Source organism: Lepisma saccharinum, chromosome 15 (assembly GCF_977018435.1).
Source record: "Lepisma saccharinum chromosome 15, izLepSacc3.1, whole genome shotgun sequence".
Lineage (NCBI taxonomy): Eukaryota > Metazoa > Arthropoda > Insecta > Zygentoma > Lepismatidae > Lepisma > Lepisma saccharinum.
In genome coordinates, this window is record NC_139243.1 from 9,986,133 (window position 1) to 10,007,420 (window position 21,288).

General features: G+C 37.0%; 1 protein-coding gene across 1 annotated transcript in view; it reads left to right on the top strand.

Moving 5' to 3' along the window:
• Nucleotides 1-21,288, top strand: part of LOC145999576 (fatty acid synthase-like) — a 99,625-nt gene that overhangs the window by 13,530 nt on the left and 64,807 nt on the right. The window contains exons 8-12 of the mRNA XM_083136600.1: nt 2,566-2,710; nt 5,014-5,127; nt 6,702-6,810; nt 12,535-12,786; nt 18,274-18,441. Coding sequence (XP_082992726.1) covers nt 2,566-2,710; nt 5,014-5,127; nt 6,702-6,810; nt 12,535-12,786; nt 18,274-18,441 — 788 coding nt within the window. The remainder of the gene's footprint in view (nt 1-2,565; nt 2,711-5,013; nt 5,128-6,701; nt 6,811-12,534; nt 12,787-18,273; nt 18,442-21,288) is intronic.

The following is a 21,288-nucleotide window of genomic DNA, read 5'->3' on the forward strand; positions in this document are numbered from 1 at the left end:
AACCTTTTTTCAATTAAACAATACACAACTTAGACCGAATTTAAATTGCGCGAGATTATAGGTTCTGGACCTGCAGCGGAACACAATAAAACCCATTAGGATTTATGGGTTCCTGGACCTTCTAACAACCCTACCTACAAGTGATGTCATCAAATGTTAAATCCTTTTTGTGCTGCGATAGGCTAATGGCGACTGGACCTACAGTTTAAAGTGGGATCCGAGTCACTGTGCCTCCATCGGGTATTCAATCCGAGACCCCATTGACTACAACCTACTGGTGGGCTCAAGAGTGGACGAAATACTTTCTGGTGGGCTCAAGAGTGGACGAAATACTTTCTGGTGGGCTCAAGAGTGGACGAAATACTTGCTGGTGGGCTCAAGAGTGGACGAAATACTTGCTGGTGGCCTCAAGAGTGGACGAAATACTTGCTGGTGGGCTCAAGAGTGGACGAAATACTTGCTGGTGGGCTCAAGAGTGGACGAAATACTTGCTGGTGGCCTCAAGAGTGGACGAAATACTTGCTGGTGGGCTCAAGAGTGGACGAAATACTTGCTGGTGGGGTCAATGCTCATATAGATACTAAGATTCTTTTCAGTTTCCTCTTTCTCTCTCCATTTCATTTCTTACCTCTTTCTTTCTCTCTCTGCTTTCTTTTACTATCTCTTTCTGTATCTTCCTCTCCCCATATTGCTCTACTTCTGTTACGTGTACATGGGAGCGATAAAAGGAAAATGTTTGACTTAGGCAATAACAGATGGCAGCACCAGTGACAAGGGATAAAACTAATTTTAACAAAGTAGAAACGTGTAAAGGATGATTAAAACGAAGATGAAAAGTTAGGTAATTACAATGAGTGATTGAATCAAGTCGAATGTGCAACAATGAATTATAAGAAAATAGGAAAATGTAAAAGATAGTTGAGAAGTACACTTACGATATGTATAAAAATCATGCTTTACTTATGTCCTAAGCCGAGCAGGTTACCCTTCCTCAATTTCTACATCCTTTTCTTTCTATATATCTTCCTCTCTCTCTTCCTTCCTCTGTTTCTTTATACTTTCTCTCTCTCTTTCCTTCTTCATTCCTTCTGCTCATCTTTTCGTCTTTGCTTTTTCCTTTTCCTCTTTCTTAATTTCCGTCATTCACTTTTGCGCAAAGTTTGTTTCAAGTCCACAAAACAACAATTGAAGGAGCAAGGTGTAAAAACCAGATAAGTCAATTTTCTGTCGTAATTTCCTTCCATGTGGATGCTGTACTGGACCTTGCAACATGATTTCTTTCGTTTCATACATTTGACATTCATTCATTCATCAAAACATATGCTTTTTTTCAGCTTTTCATTTACATGTCCAGTAACGTTTTGCACATAAAAGTTCATTTTCTGAAGTTTGACGAAAGTTCAATTAAATGTTTGTTCCTCTGACCCTTTAATTATACAGCGTGTTTCAGTGGGAAGTCCCACTTTTTAAACAGCTATAGCATTCGACATAATAACATTACAATAACGTTACTGTGTGCAAATTAAAGGAAAACTGTGGGAGAATGACCTACCATCACAACAACCAAGAACTGTTGAGGATCTCCAGGCAAACATCATGGCTGAAATAAACAATATTGGCGCAGACATGTTGAGGCGTATATCAGAAAAGATTGTGAAACGTGCAAGAATGTGTCTTGAAGAGAATTGAGGTTACTTTCAGCATTTGATGTGATGGTAAGTCATTCTCCAACAGTTTTCCTCTAATTTGCACACAGTAGCGTTATTGTAATGTTATTATGTCGAATGCTATAGCTATTTAAAAAGCGGGACTTCCCACTGAAACACCCACTAAATTCATGACCTAGGAATGGGGGGCTCTAGTATAGTAAATTGCAACAACTTCATATTGGAAAATCCTAATAACTTAGTAATTGATTTCCACACATGATTTTGGAATCGGACCATCCTATCAATCCAACTTAGTACTTTTTACATATACAATATTTCTGAATTTGGAATATGTGTTTATTTTTTAACTTAAGGCAAGCAACCTAACCACACTAAGTGAGCGTTGCAACTGTTAGATAGGCCTACATTCTGACTTGGGAAAATCTTGAAACACTAAGGGCGCCGTGAAATGAAAGTTTTGGGAACCCCTGGTATAGTGGTTTGACTCTCACTTAAAACTGTAAGGTTTGTAATGTAGTGTTCGCAATTAGGACTGTTCGCAAATAGGACGATTCCCAGAGAGGATGGGTATGATATTGGGGTTAAGTTAAGATCGAGTTTCAGGTTTGGAGATGTTACGTCCAATCTATGACGAAGCAGCCAGTATGTACAGCCACGGACACTACTGGGTTGCAATGATCCCGCTGACAATCAATGGGGTTGTTACAATCCAATAGTGTCCGTGACTGTACCTGGATGATGATGTATCTCTGTGAGTCCCTGCATGAACTGATCAGTAACTTTAACCTTTGTCCTTCTTCAACCCTTAGTTCCCGCTAGGGTAACTGGAAGTACAAGAAGGAAATATTTTTTTTTTTTTTCGTATTTTCAAAGAATAAGTGCTTTCTCTCCCTAGGTTATACAATGCAGGAGTGCAACCACGGCTGTCAGAGCTGTATCCAAAGATGCAATTTCCTGTGAGGAGGGGAACGTCCATGATATCGCCCTTGATAAAGTGGGACCATGAACAACAATGGGGCGTGCCACGATTCTATGAAGTGGTAAATATCCTGACAGAATATATTGTGGTATTGTTGTTGAATTTTTTTATTTTTCGTTGTATTTATGCCACTTCTGCCCACCGTGAAATGATCTTCAGCCCCAACGAGGGCCTAAGTAAGATATTTTCAAAAACGTTTAGAGTTGAGCAGGATTCATACACATACACGCAGAGAGTTGAAAAGAGAGACAGAAATAAACTGAGAGAAAAAGTTAGAAAGAGATATTGAAACAGCGGTAAAAGGTGGGGAAACTGAGAAAGAACGAGAAGAAAAGGTGAGAGTGAAATAGAAAGAAAAGTTACACAGAGAGAGACAGAGAGAGAGAGAGAGAGACAGAGAGAAGGGGAGAAAGTGAGAGCGAAAGAAAAAAAATAGAGACACACAAGAACATAGAATGGAAGAGATAATAGTAAGAACGATTGGGAAGAGGGAGAGAGAGAGAGAGAGAGAGAGAGAGAGGGAGAGAGAGAGAGGGAGAGAGAGAGAGAGAGAAAGATAGAGAGAGATGAGAGGGAGCTGGAAACAGAAATGAAGATAGAACGTGAAAGAAAAACGGAGAGAAAGAGATTACGGCCCGCTTTAGACGAAATCACTTTCCTTAGCATATGCCATGACCAAAATGCTACCGTGTAAAGCGAGAAATCTTATGGCATTTCAGATGCCATGGCATATTTCATGGCATTTCTCAAGGATAGGCTCGGTCCGTAGCATTTTTCGTAGCGTAACCAATCAGAAGCGAGCTCTAGGTCACGAGTGCAGTTGTAATGGCGGCCGCGTGAGATGTAAACAATGCATCACTTCACATTTTTAAAAGACGATAACTAGTCAACCGAGAGGAATAACGTTTAGTATTAAATGGTTTTAGGTACAAAAGAATGGCACTGCTTAAATACATACTATACAGCGTTCACTGTACACGTATGGAAGAATATTTTAGTTGTTTCAATTGTAAACACCGAACTCTCACCATAGATGGTGTAACTCGACGTGCTTTTCGTGCTGTATGTATTATATAGTAAACCCTCGTTAACTCAAACTCGCTTAAGACGAACGCTCGGTTAACAAGAACAAAATGTTGGTCCCGGCAGGGATGTATTATATCTTATAGAAAGTTTTATCAGTTAACACGAATTACGAACTGCTTTTTAGTCCGTTGCGTCAGTAAATCTCATTTAACACGAATGTTTTTCTGTTGTTCCTCTGTCGTTCCTCTGCTAGGTATCGCGCTCAACAATCTATCATCTTGTCAACAATCTATCATCTTGTCAACAATCAACTTATACAGTATTGTAACCAACAGATTCAGATCCACAATGTGTACAAATGTGTTTTTCTATTCTTTAAAACATAGCCAGTAGGAGTAACATCAAGATTAAAACTTGGGTTCAATTGCTCGCGATCATAGCGTCAACAATGAGATTATATGTATTTAACCAACAAATTCAGTTGTGTGTTCAGATGTGTTTTTGTATTCTTTAAAACGTAGCCAGTACGAATTGACCGCTAGAGTGCGCGTCAAATCTCCTGCATATGGCGATAGCCAATAGCAGCGCACTGCAGTAGTGCCATGTTTTACACGGAAAAGAGACAGCGTGTTTGAGCGAAACGTCTTGTCACGGAGAGCACGGAACTAGGCAATGCTGGCTGGCAACGCCGCACGTCTGTGATTCGCTGGTGCTGTTCAGACTTTCAAGGCCATATACAGGAGATTTTTACGCGCACTCTAGTTTTACGGAAGCTATGAGTACAGTTGGCCGTGAAGTTACCAGGCATTTCCGTTCCCTTCTGCGACAGCGCAATATACAGGAATTTGTCATCAGAAAATGATCTGAGTACTTTTTTAAAAAGTTAATTAATGTAGTACTATAGTAGTGTTTTCTATGATGACATACGTATTGTAAATGGTTAATGTGAAGAAAGAACTGTATTACAATAATAAAATTTGAGTCCCTGATTAGCACGAGTTTCGTTAACACGAACTCTTGATTTTTCCTTTCCTTTGGGATTAGAATTAACGAGGGTTTACTGCACGTTCCATGAAATGCTTTCCTGTAAACTATCTGCTATAAGATTTGTGAAAGCATTTAGATAGCATTTATGCTAGCAAAAATGTTAAAGGAAATGCTGTCGTCTAAGCCGGTCTAAGGAAGATAGAAAAAAATTGAGAGGAAGAGCTTAAGACAGAATATAAGTAGCACTCACTCGTGACCATCAACCAACCTCTCTTTCTACGGTAACTGTATAATCATGTGAAATGTTCATCATACATTTCTGGTCACTCATGAATTCTTTTCCTGTTGCAGAGCGGGAAAGTAATCCAACACATGGTTCAAGTAGACATATCGAGAGAGGACAACGCATTTTACAAGGGCCACAAGATAGACGGAAGAATCCTTTTCCCGGCAACTGGCTATCTGGTAAGTTGCTTATCAACGATGATCACATATATTTTGCAATAGGACTATTGCAGCCAAAGAAAGAAATGTGATCTTCTACACTCTTTAAATAACAAGGTCTCCCAAATATTATTCACTGCATTGCACTTGTAGCTGATTTGTCAGAAAGAGACAGGGATTAAAATTGGTGGAGGTCGAATGAACTTAGATTTTTAACACCAAAAAACCTTGTTTCCATGATAACCAAAAACTCAATATGCTGACCAAGGCAGAATTTATTTTATTTTAAAACATAAACTAAACGTTACGTTTCAACCTTCTAGCAAGGTCTACTTCAAACTGCACCAAATACAAATGAAATAAGGTACAAAACAGGAATATATATATATATATATATATATATATATATATATATATATATATATATATATATATACACACACGAAAATCACTCCCCTTTAGACACAAGAATATTAGAAAGCTGTTTATCTGGAACATTCCTTTCCAGGTGTTCCAGCAGGTGGCCTTCTCCTGTCAACTGTTGTTTCACCTGACAGGCAATTTAGATAAACATTTCCTTTACTCTGGAACGTGGTTGGACTCCTTATCTCACGCTCTTTTTCTTTATTCTTTCTTTCTTCATTATTCTTCCTTCTTTTCTCCTCCTTCGCTTTTGTTCTTTTCACTCTTTCTAACACCTCCTTCCATTCTTTTCATCTTCAGTACCTCATTCCAGTTCATTGTGTCGTCTTCCGCTTTCTTCTCTATTTCCTTGGCCTCCTTCCATTTTCTCACTAGTATTCTCTTCTCCCTTCCTATCTGCTTAGCCTCATCCCACTTTATGTGCTAGAAAGTTGAAACGTAACGTTTAGTTTATGTTTTAAAATAAAATAAATTCTGTCTTGGTTAGCATATTGGATTTTTGCTTAGATTCTTGTGGCTGCGTAGGAAGAGGGTGAGACCATTAATAAAACTTGAATAGCAGAAAAAAATGGCGATAATAATCATAGTTTTGGTAACTATAAAATACTAGCTATTATAAAAGTAAATCAATTTTATTCCAATATTATAATTATTATTATTATGTCCCTTGGGGAGACTCTTCCACTCGTTCTAGTAGATGAGCGAATATGCAGCACAACTTTGTTTCTTGTTTTTTTTACGTTTCACGCAGTTGGTGTACTAAAAGACATAGTTATTCTATTTTGATAGTAACGCTAACGTATCTGAATCAAGAAAATGCTTTAATAGTTAAGGGAAAATTTTAGTCATGAAGATTATGTTGTATGACCTCTCACACTAATTTTTGGAATTTTGAAAACTGTGGAACCATTTAGTCTTTGGATTGAATGGTAGAATATGCCAAAAAAAAAACCACCCTGGTTCCTGTATTTTACACTATTTTTTTCGATGTAACGCAGTTTTTATTACTATTATTCAATTCGAATACTAAATAACGAACTTTATTTCTGTTAACAATAAATATAACTTCTTCTTTTTCTAGCTTGATATGAGCAATACCAATTTCTATGGAGAGGGGGTCGATGGACGCCAGAGCGCATATCATAACAATCAAGTTTCCATTGTCTTTTCAGGTCCTCGTGTGGAAGATGCTGGCCTCACTGCGAACAGCAAGATTCGAAGACCTTTCAGTCATTTTTGAGGACGTCCAGTTTCACCGTGTCACCATCCTCCCTAACAAAGGTGAGAGTGTTTCGAGGGGATCAGGTCGAGTCACTTCTGCTCTCCTTCAAAATACCTAAAAAAAACTCAATGTCCACTCTCAGTGAACAGTTTTTAATTTGATGCAATAAATATACAGTTAGATCTGGATTTAGTGAACTAGTTTGTAGTGAACATTCGTCTATAGTGAACCAAAATACATTACAAATTTCGTTTACGGTCTTAGTGTTAGTGAATCTATACTGAATTGAATTGAATTGAATTGACTTAATTGCTGGGCGAGTTACAGCTGTTGCTGGTCTACCCCCTAACCCCAAAACGTACAGATTAAAATAAAAATGAAATAAAATTCAAGATTACAAAGAAATTTAACAAGAAAGTACAATAAAATACAAATGGAATAAAATCCTATACAATAGAACATATTAAAATAAAAATTAAAATAAAATGTAAGGTTACAAAGAAAATGAACAAGAAAGTACAATAGAATAGAAATGGAATAAAATGCCATACAATAGAACATATTAAAATAAAATTTAAGGTTACAAAGAAAATGAACAAGAAAGTACAATATAATAGAAATGGAATAAAATCCCATACATAAAACAGATTCAAATAAAAATTAAAATGAAATTAAAGATTACAGAGAAATTGAACAAGAAAGTACAATAAAATACAAATGGAATAAAATCCCATACAATAGAACAGATTCAAATAAAAATTAAATTAAAGATTACAGAGAAATGGAACAAGAAAGTACAATATAATACAAATGGGATAAAATCCCATACATCCCATACAATAGAACATATTAAAATAAAAATTAAAATAAAATTCAAGATTAAAAAGTAATTGAACAAGAAAGTACAAAAAAAATACAAATGGCATAAAACCCATACAATAGAACATATTAAAATAAAAATTAAAATAAAATTTAAGGTTACAAAGAAATTGAACAAGAAAGTACAATATAATACAAATGGGATAAAATCCCATACAATAGAACAGATTCAAATAAAAATTAAAATAAAATTCAAGATTACAAAGAAATTGAACAAGAACAAATGGGTTAAAATCCCATACAATAGAACAGATTCAAATAAAAATTAAAATAAAATTCAAGATTACAAAGAAATTGAACAAGAAAGTACAAAAAAATACAAATGGAATAAAATCCCATACAATAGAACATATTAAAATAAAAATTAAAATAAAATTTAAGGTTACAAAGAAATTGAACAAGAAAGTACAATATAATACAAATGGGATAAAATCCCATACAATAGAACAGATTCAAATTAAAATTAAAATAAAATTCAAGATTACAAAGAAATTGAACAAGAAAGTACAATATAATACAAATGGGATAAAATCCCATACATCCCATACAATAGAAGATATTAAAATAAAAATTAAAATAAAATTTAAGGTTACAAAGAAAATGAACAAGAAAGTACAATAGAATAGAAATGTAATAAAATCCCATACAATAAAACAGATTCAAATAAAATTTAAAATGATATTAAAGATTACAGAGAAATTGAACAAGAAAGTACAATAAAATACAAATGGAATAAAATCCCATACAATAGAACATATTAAAATAAAAATTAAAATAAAATTTAAGGTTACAAAGAAAATGAACAAGAAAGTACAATAGAATATATATGGAATAAAATCCCATACAATAGAACAGATTCAAATAAAAATTAAAATAAAATTCAAGATTACAAAGAAATTGAACAAGTACAATATAATACAAATGAGATAAAATCCCATACAATAGAACAGATTCAAATAAAAATTAAAATAAAATACAAGATTAGAAAGAAATTAAAAAAGAAAGTACAATAAAATACAACAGGAATAAAATCATATACAATAATACAACAATATTAGCAGTGAATTAGATAATAAAGTAATTGAAGTCGAGAAAGTTGAATAGTAAGAAAAAAATAAATTCTGGCAACTCACAGTATTTTTCATTATTCATATGTTGATTTACCAAGGTCGTTGATCAGTGATTCACGGAGCATATCGCGAAAACAGTTGTTAGCGAACCTGTCCAGAGCATCTATTTGTTCAGCAGTTATGCTAGAGCTAATATGTAAAGTTATATGAGGTTTAAATAAAAACGTTAAAATAGGGTAATTTATGAGACTTTATAGTCCTTTGTAGCCCGTTAGGACCATATCTTCTTCTTCCTAGTTACGCCATGAATGCATATGAACTGATAGAATAAGTAAGTAATGAAGTCCAGTTTTGGCAAGTACTTACTGCCTCTAGCTTTCACCACATGATGTGGCTTCATCAGGAGACAAGACAAGAATAGTCAAAGTTTAAAACATGGGGAGGTAAGTTAGGTTAAAAAGGTTAAATGGTAGAAGAGAATGCAGTGCCCTGTCACTCCTTCCTACTCCAAACTCTGGCTGGCAAGTGGATAGAATAACGTTATCCCTCTCATTACTAGGGAACGGAACTTTAGGTAATTAAATGTTTTTTCTGCGATAAGATAGAGACCCTCGGTTTTGCCAAAATTCTGATCACAGCCTTATATGTCAACACAGCAAATTTTATTTTACATAAAAACACATATTTTCCAGTTTTCTGTATGTAAATACATATTTTGCGAATTTTTATTTTAAATACATAAAATAGCTCATTGACTTCATCTACCTCGCAATCCTCCAAGGAAAAATGTTTATTCTCCGCACCTCTTTCATAACGAGAGTGCTAGGTTTGTTTTGTCTTTGAACACGCTCGTTGGCAGACTTCTGGCGTCCCGCCTACGATTCTATTGGGGGAAAATATTACCCCCACCACTGGATCTAACGCACAAGTGCTTATGTCTAAATGTACAGAATTTTTTGGGAAAAATCAAGGTTTTCAAACTTTGTGCCAAATTGCACGTGTTTTGGAAGCTGAAGTAGAGGAAGAGGAAGCTTTGGAAAACTTCAGCGTTAGTGGCATTTTGTGCTTCAAGTATGCAAGAATTGTTTCTTGTGACGTGGAGCGATCTTTCTCACAATATAAGATGCTTTTTTAGAGATAATCGTCACAGATTTACAGCGGAGAATTTGGAAAAACTATGGTGATTCACTGCAATTCTTTCAAAAAATAGCTCGCTAGTAGGTAAGCATTTAGAAACTGATTTCAGCTGTTTAAAATGCATGCAATATTTTGTTTTTGTTACCAAATGTTTTTCATTTTTGTCACATATTTTCCTGTTTTTATCACATATTTTCAACATTTATGACACATAAGAAAATAAATATTTCTGAGTTTTTTAGCACATAAAGTTCCGTTCCCTGCTCATTACTGTAAAACAAGTTAGACCAATGGTCCTTAACCTTTTCTTAACCAAGGACCCTCATAAAGACCTCTTGTTGCAGACACATAGGACCTAACTTTAGAAGTTCTAAAGTGCAACAAATGTTTATTTGTAGTTGCTGGTCAATTGTACAATGCAATCCATTATAGTACTCGTATATTGTTGTAGTAACAATAATAATGAATAGTGAATGCTGGTTTAATATTACTGTAGTGAGAACGCTGGTGCTGCATTTTACTTGCAAGTTTTACCAAACAGTTTCTATATTTATTTTTAAGACAAATAAAGTCATAAAACGATTTTTCACGCAAATGTTATAAAAGGCCCAGAAATTCCAGAGAATATTTTTCTTTAATAGTCCGGAAATGTCAATTTTATAATCGTCAATTTATTTTAAAATGAAGTTTCGTATGTTAAACAATCTCTAATACATGCAAATATACTCGCACGTTTTTCGTCTCTAGCAACCTATTTCATTCTTAAATGAGTTTCCTTCCCTCTAAAGTTGGTAACATTTCTTCAAGCCTTTGCGGACCACGCTTGACTTTAACCACTTTTGTGCTGCTTTGATTGATTGGTTGAATTAGGTTATTTTACGTCGCTTTTCTGCTACTTTAGGCTAATCGCGACGATGAGAAGGACTGATGATATGATTAAATTGATGAAGAAAGAACATCCATGCCCAGGCAACCGCTAGCGGCGTGGCGCGCTGTCATGGAGGTCGGCGAACTACAATGCTTGACTATGCCACACCTCTATTTTTTTTCCTCCAGTGCACATCCTGATTTACAACTACGAATCTCACTGGCGTACGCAGGAATTTTCTTTCTCGGAAAGGGTTGGAATTGAAAAGCTGAATATTAATTAGTTGCGTTTGAGGGGGGAATTTGTTCTAAAAATTGTTCAGACATAAATGGTAGTCCGGGGTCATTTTAAGGAAAGTTTGCATTTATCGTTTTGGTTTTCCTCCGAGTTCTTTACGACTTTCATTTGAAAAATTTGGATTTTCTCAACATTTTGGGAGGGGCTGTAGCCTCATCCCTGCCTACGCCTGTAGCCACTCTGTGCGTGTGTGTGTGTGTAAATAGCAACAAAGAATCCATTGTTAATCCATTAACATTTACCTTTGTTCAAGATGTATTGATTTAAATCACTTCAAATAAATAATTTACAGAATAATGTACATAAGCGTAACGCAGCTTACATCACGTAACGCAATGTTACTTCTGCGTTTGGGATCGAACCAAGAACCTTTAAATTCTATTCATCTCTCGGGTGGTTATCATTCGCTTGGCCTAAATGTGATAAATGCAAGAGGTTACATTTAAAGGAATGGCGATAGAAATTAACTTAAGTTAGATATGGGTTTTTGTACTCTCCATGACTGAACCGATATGGATTGGTTTTGAAAAGGTTATTACTTGCCTTACAAATAGATGAAGGTTGTTCCTGCACTTGTCCACTCAAATATCACTTGTCTGACCTCCCTGTCAGACATCAATCTCATCACACACCATTGTCCAATAATCGTTCTTCCCATAGCTTCTCCTTTTCAATCCGCAGTCCTTACTCTCTCTCGTATTCTCGCCAACTGATCTCACTCCCTGTCAATTCCAACACTCCAAGCCTCCTCGTCTCCCAAGTCAATAACCTCACGTTTGCCTCATTGCTTATTCCGCTTTCCTACTAAGAATGATCTAAGACTTGTCATTTCTATCCAATACCTTGGGTACGATACGTAAGGATTTTGTTGATATCAAAATCACTTTTGGTGAAAGTACATTAATCTCGCAATCATTTAATGGAGTTTATTAGGCTCTAAGAAAGGAAAAGAAACGAAATGAAATAAAATATTAGGCTACTAATGGTGTGAAGCTAATACAAAAGGAAATGTAAGCACACATTCCTCTTTATTTAAAATTTAATAATCTTATAATTTATATAGGCAAAAATAGCAAACATTTAGTGTAGAAAAATATATAAAATACTAATCATGTTAAACCATAAATAGTGTCATTATCATTAAAATGTAAATAAACATGGCAGCTGATATTTTTCAAACTACCATTAAAAAAATCACAAAAATTCAGCTACAAAAATTATAAAAATATTTAAGTTAATATTTTAAGTCACATTTTTAAAGTACATCCAGAATGTTTTATTTTCACTGGATGAAAAGTTACTAAAATTATCATAGTTTCATTAACACACTGTTCAAATATACTAGAAAAATACTTTCCATAGAAAACATATCTCTATGTGTATGGTGCCTAAAACCATACAAGCAATTTTAAGAATGCTTTTTAAACAAATAAAAAAAAATCCGATTTAAATAAAAAAAATAACAAAAATGATTTTTTAGAATAAAAACCATGATTTTTATCAACCCTGCCTTTGTTTATTCATCTGACCAGGGGCCGTCTACTTCGAATTGGAGCTGATCCAAGCCAGTGGAAGGTTTGAGATCACCGAATCCAACGAAACTGTGGCGACGGGAGTAATCCGAGTAGTCGACGACGTGGACAAAGAGAAACTTGACCTTCCGAAGGCATCGCCAGGTCCTCAGGAGTTGATAGTTAGCAGGAACGACATCTACAAAGAGCTTAGGCTGAGGGGATACCAATATGGCGGCGATTTCCAAGGTCTTCTAAAAGCCACGGTGGATGGTGAGTTTCCATATCCCTAATATATTCATCATCATCATCATTAATCATCATCTGCATTCCGCACATGTGGTACAGAAAATGTGAAGGATAGTGTAGGGCAGTGTTTCTTTCGGCCTGGCACCGGACCAGTGGCGTGCTCAGGATTTTCGAAAGGGAATGTTATGTACGCTTTTTCTGGTAGTCAGCCTTTATTTTGCCATCTTTTCCTACCTTTGACGTTCTTTATTTAGGAATACTGGGCGAAAGAGTAGGGGGGTTATAACCCTCACCAAGCCCCCGTTGGGCACGCCTTTGCATCGGACCCTGTCATCAATTATGCCAGGCTGCCAGACGCTTCATTTTTGCGATCTGAATATCATAATAATAATATAATAAAAATTTTATTGTCATTATTCCAAGTACAGCAATAGTGTGAAAAATATAGGCTATGCAAAGCCAATTAAATTATGTACCAAAACTAAATTAAAGAAAATGAAGTTAGGTAAGGCTAGTGGACATGATGGTTTAACACCAGAAATGCTTAAATACATGGGAAATGCTGGAGAGCAACTGTTTTTGAACCTACTGAATGTTATATGGGAAAAGAAAATTGTACCGAAGGAATGGGAGATATCAGTAATAATCCCAATCTTCAAGAAAGGGGACAATAGAGAATGCAGAAACCATCGGGGAATCTCATTGCTCAGTGTGCCAGGGAAGATATATTCAAGAATCCTGGAGAATAGACTCAGAAAATATGTCGAAGAGCAATTAGAAGAAAGTCAAGCAGGCTTTAGACCAGCAAGAAGTGTACAAGACCATATTTTCACCCTCAAACAAATAACAGACAAGACAATAGAATACAATAAAAAGGCACATGTATGTTTTGTAGATCTACAAAAGGCTTTTGACAGAGTTCCTTGGAATGAGATGTGGAAATCTTTAGAGAAGAAAGGAGTGGATAAAAACCTAATAAAAGCAATCCAAAGTTGGTACAAAGGATGCAGATGCTACGTGAGGACGAGAAACCACCAGTCAGAGGAATATGAAATAACAACAGGAGTTAAACAGGGAGACATACTATCACCATATATATTTATAATCTTATTAGATGAAGTAATAAAGGAATGCCATATAAAAATGAAACAATTTCATGTAGGATACTGGAATATGAAATCAATTAAAATAACAGAGCTCATATACGCTGATGATATTATACTAATAGCTAATACACAGGCTAGTTTACAATATAACCTAAATATTCTTAATGAAGAATTAAAGAAAAAGAATATGGAAATAAATACAGAGAAAACTAAAACAATGATAATTAGCAGAGAAAAGACAAACCATAAGATAAAACTGAATAGCAAACCTTCAGAACAAGTGACAAATTTCAAGTATCTTGGAGTAATTATAAACAGTCAAGGAAAAGAAGAGGAAGAAATAAGAGATAGAATAATGAAGACAGGAAAGCTATATCAAATGATAAACCGAGGATTTATAGTCAAAAAAGAAATAACTACCCAAACAAAATTCACTGTATATAAAACAATTTATATACCAACACTTACATATAGCAGTGAAAATTGGACAATGACTGGAAAACACCTGCAAAGTGTACAAACAATGGAAATGAGGTACCTTCGAAGAATAAGTGGGAAAACCAGGAAAGATCGGATAAGGAATCAAACCATTCGGCAATCTTTAAATGCTCAGCCACTACAAGAAACAGTTGAACGTAATCAACTCAGATGGTTCGGCCATTTGAGCAGAATGAGTGAGACGAGACTGCCAAAGCAGATATGGGAAGCACGTCCACAAGGAACAAGACCAAAAGGAAGACCAAGAAAGACATGGAATATGAGTGTCAAAGAGACTTTGGAGAAACGAAGCATAAGATGGAAAGAGGCACAGGCAAAGGCGCTGGACAGAAACGTCTGGAGAGCTCTCTGTAACCCCTCGACACCGGCAGGTAGAAGAGGACGCGACTAAGTAAATAAGTAAGTAACCAAAACTAAATCATATATCTACTAGACATTCAAAAAACTCATTAACATCATAAAATGGGTGTAAAACTAACCAGTTATACAATTTGTTTTTAAAACTCTGTAACTATTCATAATGCAAGTAGAATGAAATTTTGTTGAAAAGTTTTTCGCTAATTACTTCAAAACTATTTAATGACTTAGACAATCTATGATGAGATAAGTAAAGTTCTCTGTTATACCTTGTATTGTAATTATGTACATTTTGTTTATATTTCAATTCAGGCAACCTATTTTTAGTATAAATCAAAACAGAGTAAATATATAAATTTATTACAGTCATTATTTTGTAATGAATAAACTAAGGTCTACAATGTTCTTTATAAGAACAATCTGAAATCTCCCTGATGGCTTTCTTTTGCAATAGCAAAACGTCATTGACCTGACATGATTTCCCCCAAAGGATTATTCCATAAAGTATAATGCTTTGAAAAAATGAAAAATAAGAAGTTCTAATATAGTCAACAGGTTCACAATTTTTTAGACGCCGTAGCTTATCATGGCTTAAAAGAAGATTGCCATATTCCGATAAAAAGTACCAAATTTTAATAGAAACCATTTTATTGTGTTTGTCCTACAAGTACATTTGAATTGGTCAAACGATCGATTGAATTGGTGTTGAAAGTCCACTTTTGCAAAGCAAGGCTAATCAGGACTTGATCTACAGTTTAAAGTGCGATCCGAACCACTATGTGCCTCCACTGGGTATCGAATCTGGGACCCCTTGATTACAAGGCGACGACGCTACCACTGCGCCATCTGGGAGGCCTATATTTGCCAAACTAAACTAGTAAAATTGCTTTACTGCCAACATGAATTTCATGTATATAGATCCTAACATTGTAATTCACAATTCGCCAAAGACAATATATGTAATTACATGAAAATCCATATTCTAATTGTAAATTTTGTACTCCAGAGTTCATTCCTAAATAATCATTATTTTTAACTGATTTGATTTCTTGCTATTTAGCGTCGCTTTTCTGCCACTTTTGGCTAATCGCGACAGTGAGGAATGATGACATGATGGAATTGATGAAGGGACACATACAAAGAACATACACACGCCGGGATTCAAACCCGAGACCCTTGCTCACGGAGGTCGGTTATTTTTGAACTCAAAATGTGTCAATTTCCAATTTTACGACATCATATACGAGGGTGGTTCAGCATGCTCCGCCCCTGACATAGAAGGAACCCTCGTAGGAAAACCAAATCACTGTCACTTTTCAACATAGTCCTCTGCAACATTAACACACTTTTTCAATCGGCCTTCCAGTGCTTCAATCCCAGCAGAAAAAAATCTTTTGGTTGGTCCTGCAACCAAGCATTCACAACATCCATAACCTCGGAATCAATGGCAAAATGTTTTCCACAAAGGTGTTTCTTCATGTTCGGGAACAGGTGGAAGTCACTGGGGGCCAGATCTGAAGAATAACGGGCATGAGGGACAATTTCGAACCCTGCTACATGAATTGCAGCCACCGCAACTTGGGAGGTGTGGGCGGGAGCATTGTCACAATGGAACAACAAACCACGGGCGAACATTCCATGGCGTTTCTCCTTGATGGCAGTACGTAATTCTTCAATTAGGGTTGCTGAATAAACACCTGTGATTGTCTTTCCCTGTTGGAGATAATCTTTTAAAAGGATTCCTTCTGCATCCCAGAACACAGATGCCATCACTTTGCCCTTTGATGGTTGAACCTTGAATTTCTTTGGGGTGGAGAATGGGGGTGTTTCCATTGCATGCTTTGGCGTTTACTTTCGGGATCGAAGTGGTGAACCCACGTTTCATCCATTGTAACAAATCTCTTCAGAAACTTTGGCTTGTCAGCCTTTATTGTCCGCAACAGGTTCTGACTTCTCACACGACGTGTTCTCTTTTGGTTGACCGTCAGCATTCTCGGGACCCAATGTGCAGAGATTTTTTCATTAACAAATGATGATGAATAATTGAATGCACACTGCCAGTTGAGATGCCACATGTGTCTGCTATATGGCGGACAGTCACTCACAGGTCTGCCACTTTTGTAATCATTTCTGCTGTGGTCACCATTGAAGATGAGCCACCACCATGCTCATCTTCACAGGTCTGCCGACCACATTTAAATTCACGGCACCATCTCTTCACTAGATCATATGAAAGGCTAGAGTCTCCAAGAGTTCCCACCATATCTGCATGGATGTCTTTGGGTGTTAGATTTTTCTTGAGTAAATATTTTATCACTGCTCGGACCTCAGATTTTTCCATTGATTCACATGTGGCTACACTTCTTACTGATCATCAACGTGTAACGAAAAGAGAAATTGTTGTAAATTCTTGAAACTTTGTGGATATTAGTCTAAAGAATGAGCAATGTTACATATAAAATTACAGGTCTCTACTATCACTGGAAATGGGTCAGGGGCGGAGCATGCTGAACCACCCTCGTATTCCAGATAAAAAATGTTATTTACCGCGAGTTTGATAAAATTTGAGACAGTCTCTCCTAAAGTTACGCATAAAAAAATAAATGCATCAAATCTATTTGAAACAACAAAATGTATTTTTTTGTCCTTTGCTGCCAAGAAACAGGTTTATAGTTTCATGATTTTTTCCATATCATTTGTGAAAGTAACCCCAAAGTTCATCGCATGATGTAACTGAGCACTATCTTCCCATTCCGATCTATACTTTAATGCATCAAGGGTGTATTTTGAGCACCTTCCTACATCTTTCTCGAAGATACACTTAAACACTTGGTCTGAGTTACACACTATATGGATTTCATTTGCTTCAAATGATGCATTTATTTTTAAGTGTGCATAGCGACCAGATGCACCAGAATGCATCGAGTGATGCACTAAAGTGTGTTTTGTGGCTTCTTCAAAGAATCAGGTTCACATTTGATGCATTTGGGTGCACTTTTGTATGTCGTGAATGAAACACCAAAGTGCATCATTTGATTCAAGTGAGGATTTATTATAGTCGAGATGCACTTCAATGCATCAGTTGATGCACCAGAATGCATTTTTTCGATGATGCACTTAAACGTTTCGTCTGAGCTACATAAACTCTGTAGCTCAGACCAAACGTTTAAGTGGATCATCCAAAAAGATGCAGGAAGGTGCATCAAGGAATATCAACTGATGCATTGAAGTGCATCTCGACTGAAAGGAATCCTCACTTGAACCAAATGATGCACTTCGGTGTTTCTTTCACGACATACAAAAATGCACCCAAATTCATTAAATGTGAATCTGATTCTTTGAAGAAGCCATAAAACACACTTTAGTGCATCAACCGATGCATTCTGGTGCATCAATCGATATGATGCATTTAGTTTTCTGTGTGCATACACGCCAACGAAGCTCTGGCGGTGGTGTTGTCAACTGGTTGTGTCAAAGATCAGCTTTCCTACTACTCCAAGAGATAATACCACAGATACAATTGTAATAAGCTAACTTTCTCTGTTTACAGGTCGTTATGGTGAGGTCCAGGCTACATCTAATTGGACCGTCCTCCTGGACACCGCCCTCCACCTCACTCTCTTCCAGGACCACATCAGAAGGATGTACTTGCCAACCAGACTCCAGAGAGTTTCCATCGACCCCAGAAGGCACCAAGCACTGACTGCTGTTGGCAACGGTAAGACTTATGTCTCATTACTCCATAGAGGAGTAATCAAAGGGCACCCATGTTTCGTACTTTCTTGTTTAACGTCGCTGTTCTACTTTCTGATCGTAACGACGAGAATGAATAACGATTATATGAAATAGATGAAGGAAAGGAAACACCTGGGACCTGGGGTCTAACGCCCTCTTTAGACGAAAGCATTTTCCTTAGCATTTTTCTCAACATTTATGCCATGACCAAAATGCTACCGTGTAAAGTGAGAAATCTTATGCCATTTCAGATGCCATGGCATCTTTCATGGCATTTCTCAAGGATAGGCTCGGTCCGAATCATTTTTCGTAGCGTAACCAATCAGAAGCGACTTCTAGGTCATGAGTGCAGTTGTAATGGTGGCCGCGTGAGATGTATACAATGTATCACTTCACATTTTTAAAAGCCGATAACTATTGAACCGAGAGGAATAACGTTTCGTATAAAACGTAATTAGGTACAAAACAATGGCGCTGCTTAAATACATACTTTACAATGTTTACTGTTAACGTATGGAAGAATATTTTAGTTGTTTTAATTGTAAGCACCGTGCACTCAGCATAGGTGGTGTAACTCAACGTGCCTTTCATGCTGTATATGTTATATATTGTAATTGCAAAAGCTAACCGAAAAGTTACATGAAATTCTTCCGTGTAAAGTACCATCTTCTTTGAGATCTTTGGATGCATTTACATAGCATTTATGCTAGCAAAAATGTTAACCTTTAGTCCGCCCACGTAACACATATGTTACCCAAAAAGTATGTCCCTTGTAGACTCTGTAACACATATGTTACAAACAGCTTTAGGTACAATTATAGAGGGTTTTCCACACTTATATTTGTATATTGAGGTTGAAACACTGACAGTTAGTTCGGGAACATGTGTTTACGAAAATTCCAAATCCCCTCCCCTCCTTTCTCGGAATATGTCACGTGTTTGGGCTCACCCAAACACGTGTTGGCTCGACACTTGACAGACACAATGAATGCTTGGTATTTACGATGCTGTTTTCCTCCAAGCTTCCAACGCTGTGATTTAGTACTGATAAGGCACACATTCTTCTTTGTGTTTTGACCTGATGATCCAGCTGAAGTAGTGGCGGGGGGGGGGGGGTAGGGCAAGGAGAGAGGGGATTGGATGAGGTTTGGCGGTGTCAGCTTTCTGTCGCCTCTATGTTAGAAATGCAATGAAGCTTGACGATAGCCAGAGGCCAGAAGCGTGCGTCTATCCAGAAGTATAGACAAAACAAACGATTGCAAAGGCTCCCTTCCCTCCTCTGTTAGGAAAGGCCTCAAAATAAACAGTTCGTATCATATAACAGCTCATGGATTTCCCTAACGCACAATCGTTTCCTTCCGGACATATTTCCACAAAGAGACGAGTCAACAGGGAACAAATAGATTCACAGTAGCTACACAAGATGCAAGTGCGAACGAAAAAAAGCAAAAGTTCGGGTTTTCTCACCAAAGTAGCTGGAGAAGAGGGGGCAAACTCCAAATTTTTATGATTTTTTCATTGAAATTCGGGGGATGCAGCCCCCGCCCGTAACCCCCCCAACGGTTGGGGCATCCAAATTTTACATGGTTGCATGCACTGATGTTCTGCCTGCAAAACAAAAGTTATCCGAAGTAGTTTGGTCCCATAGTGCCAGAGTTATTACGATTTTTTCTCCATTATGTATACGACTTCAAATTTCCCGCTCAAAGCCTCGGCGACACTGGGCTTACTTTCGTCAGACCGCGGGTCGTGCTTTCGTCTAAAGTCGGTCTTAGGGGTGATCTTCTGGTACGGCGCCTAAAAGCCAACCTCACTTCCACTTGGTACACCCCGGTAACTGCTTCTTGCAGGCAAAATATGCTCTGGCGCCTGAATCCACGGACAGGATAATCTCTGTGTCCTTGAGTGTGCTGAGCGCTCCTTAACAGCCTCAGATTTTTGTAGGTGATGAGATTTTATCTTCGGAAACAGTATAGGTTTAGTTCTTGCTAAGTAATGAATGAGTGAGTTTTAGAAATTGAATGCCGAAGTTTTTAATAGACAGTCTGAATTTTCTTGTTAGTGGCCTGGCCTCAAGTTTCTTTTACTTATCACGGTATTGTGTGACGGGCAAAAATACCCTATGTGCTGATATGTCCACACAAAAAGAAACAAATCGATCAATCAATGCCATGGATCCTAACTCGAACCCAGAACCTCGAGTGGTGATATGACGCACCCTTCTAGATACACCATTACCTACATGCATGACAGTCTCTAGAATTGACTTCCTGTGGGAGAATAAGAGCTCAAACTTTAGAAGCACGCACACACATACATATGCACGCACACCGGTGCCATTTCAGAAGTTTAATAGTAGAGACTGAAAATTGTTTACATGAAATGTGTTTTATAATTATTTTCTTATACTCACCCCTACACATTTATACAAAGGTTTTGCATACTAAATGTATAAAAAAAGGTAAAATGCTCCCCTGTGCTTAGCACCACGCCATGAAGGCGTATATTGGTGTGGGGGTAACGCCCTCACTTTTTTGATCCGGTCGTGAGTGGGGTTGATGTGATCAGCATCATGCCCCTGACCGCCTTTACCACCCAGGGTCTCCTCCAGGTACCCATGTCATTCGACGCTGGGTGGGCTCCGGGGCCGCTTCCAACGTTAGAAAAGTTACCGGATTTGAACCGGCCGGGGATCAAACCCGAGACTTTCAGCATGGTAGTCAGATGCGTTACCAACTGAACCACCTCTTCCCTTTTTATCAGATCCATCTTTACTCAATACACAAGCAGAATTATTCAGTTGGTAAAGCATTTAAAAATAAAATTACAA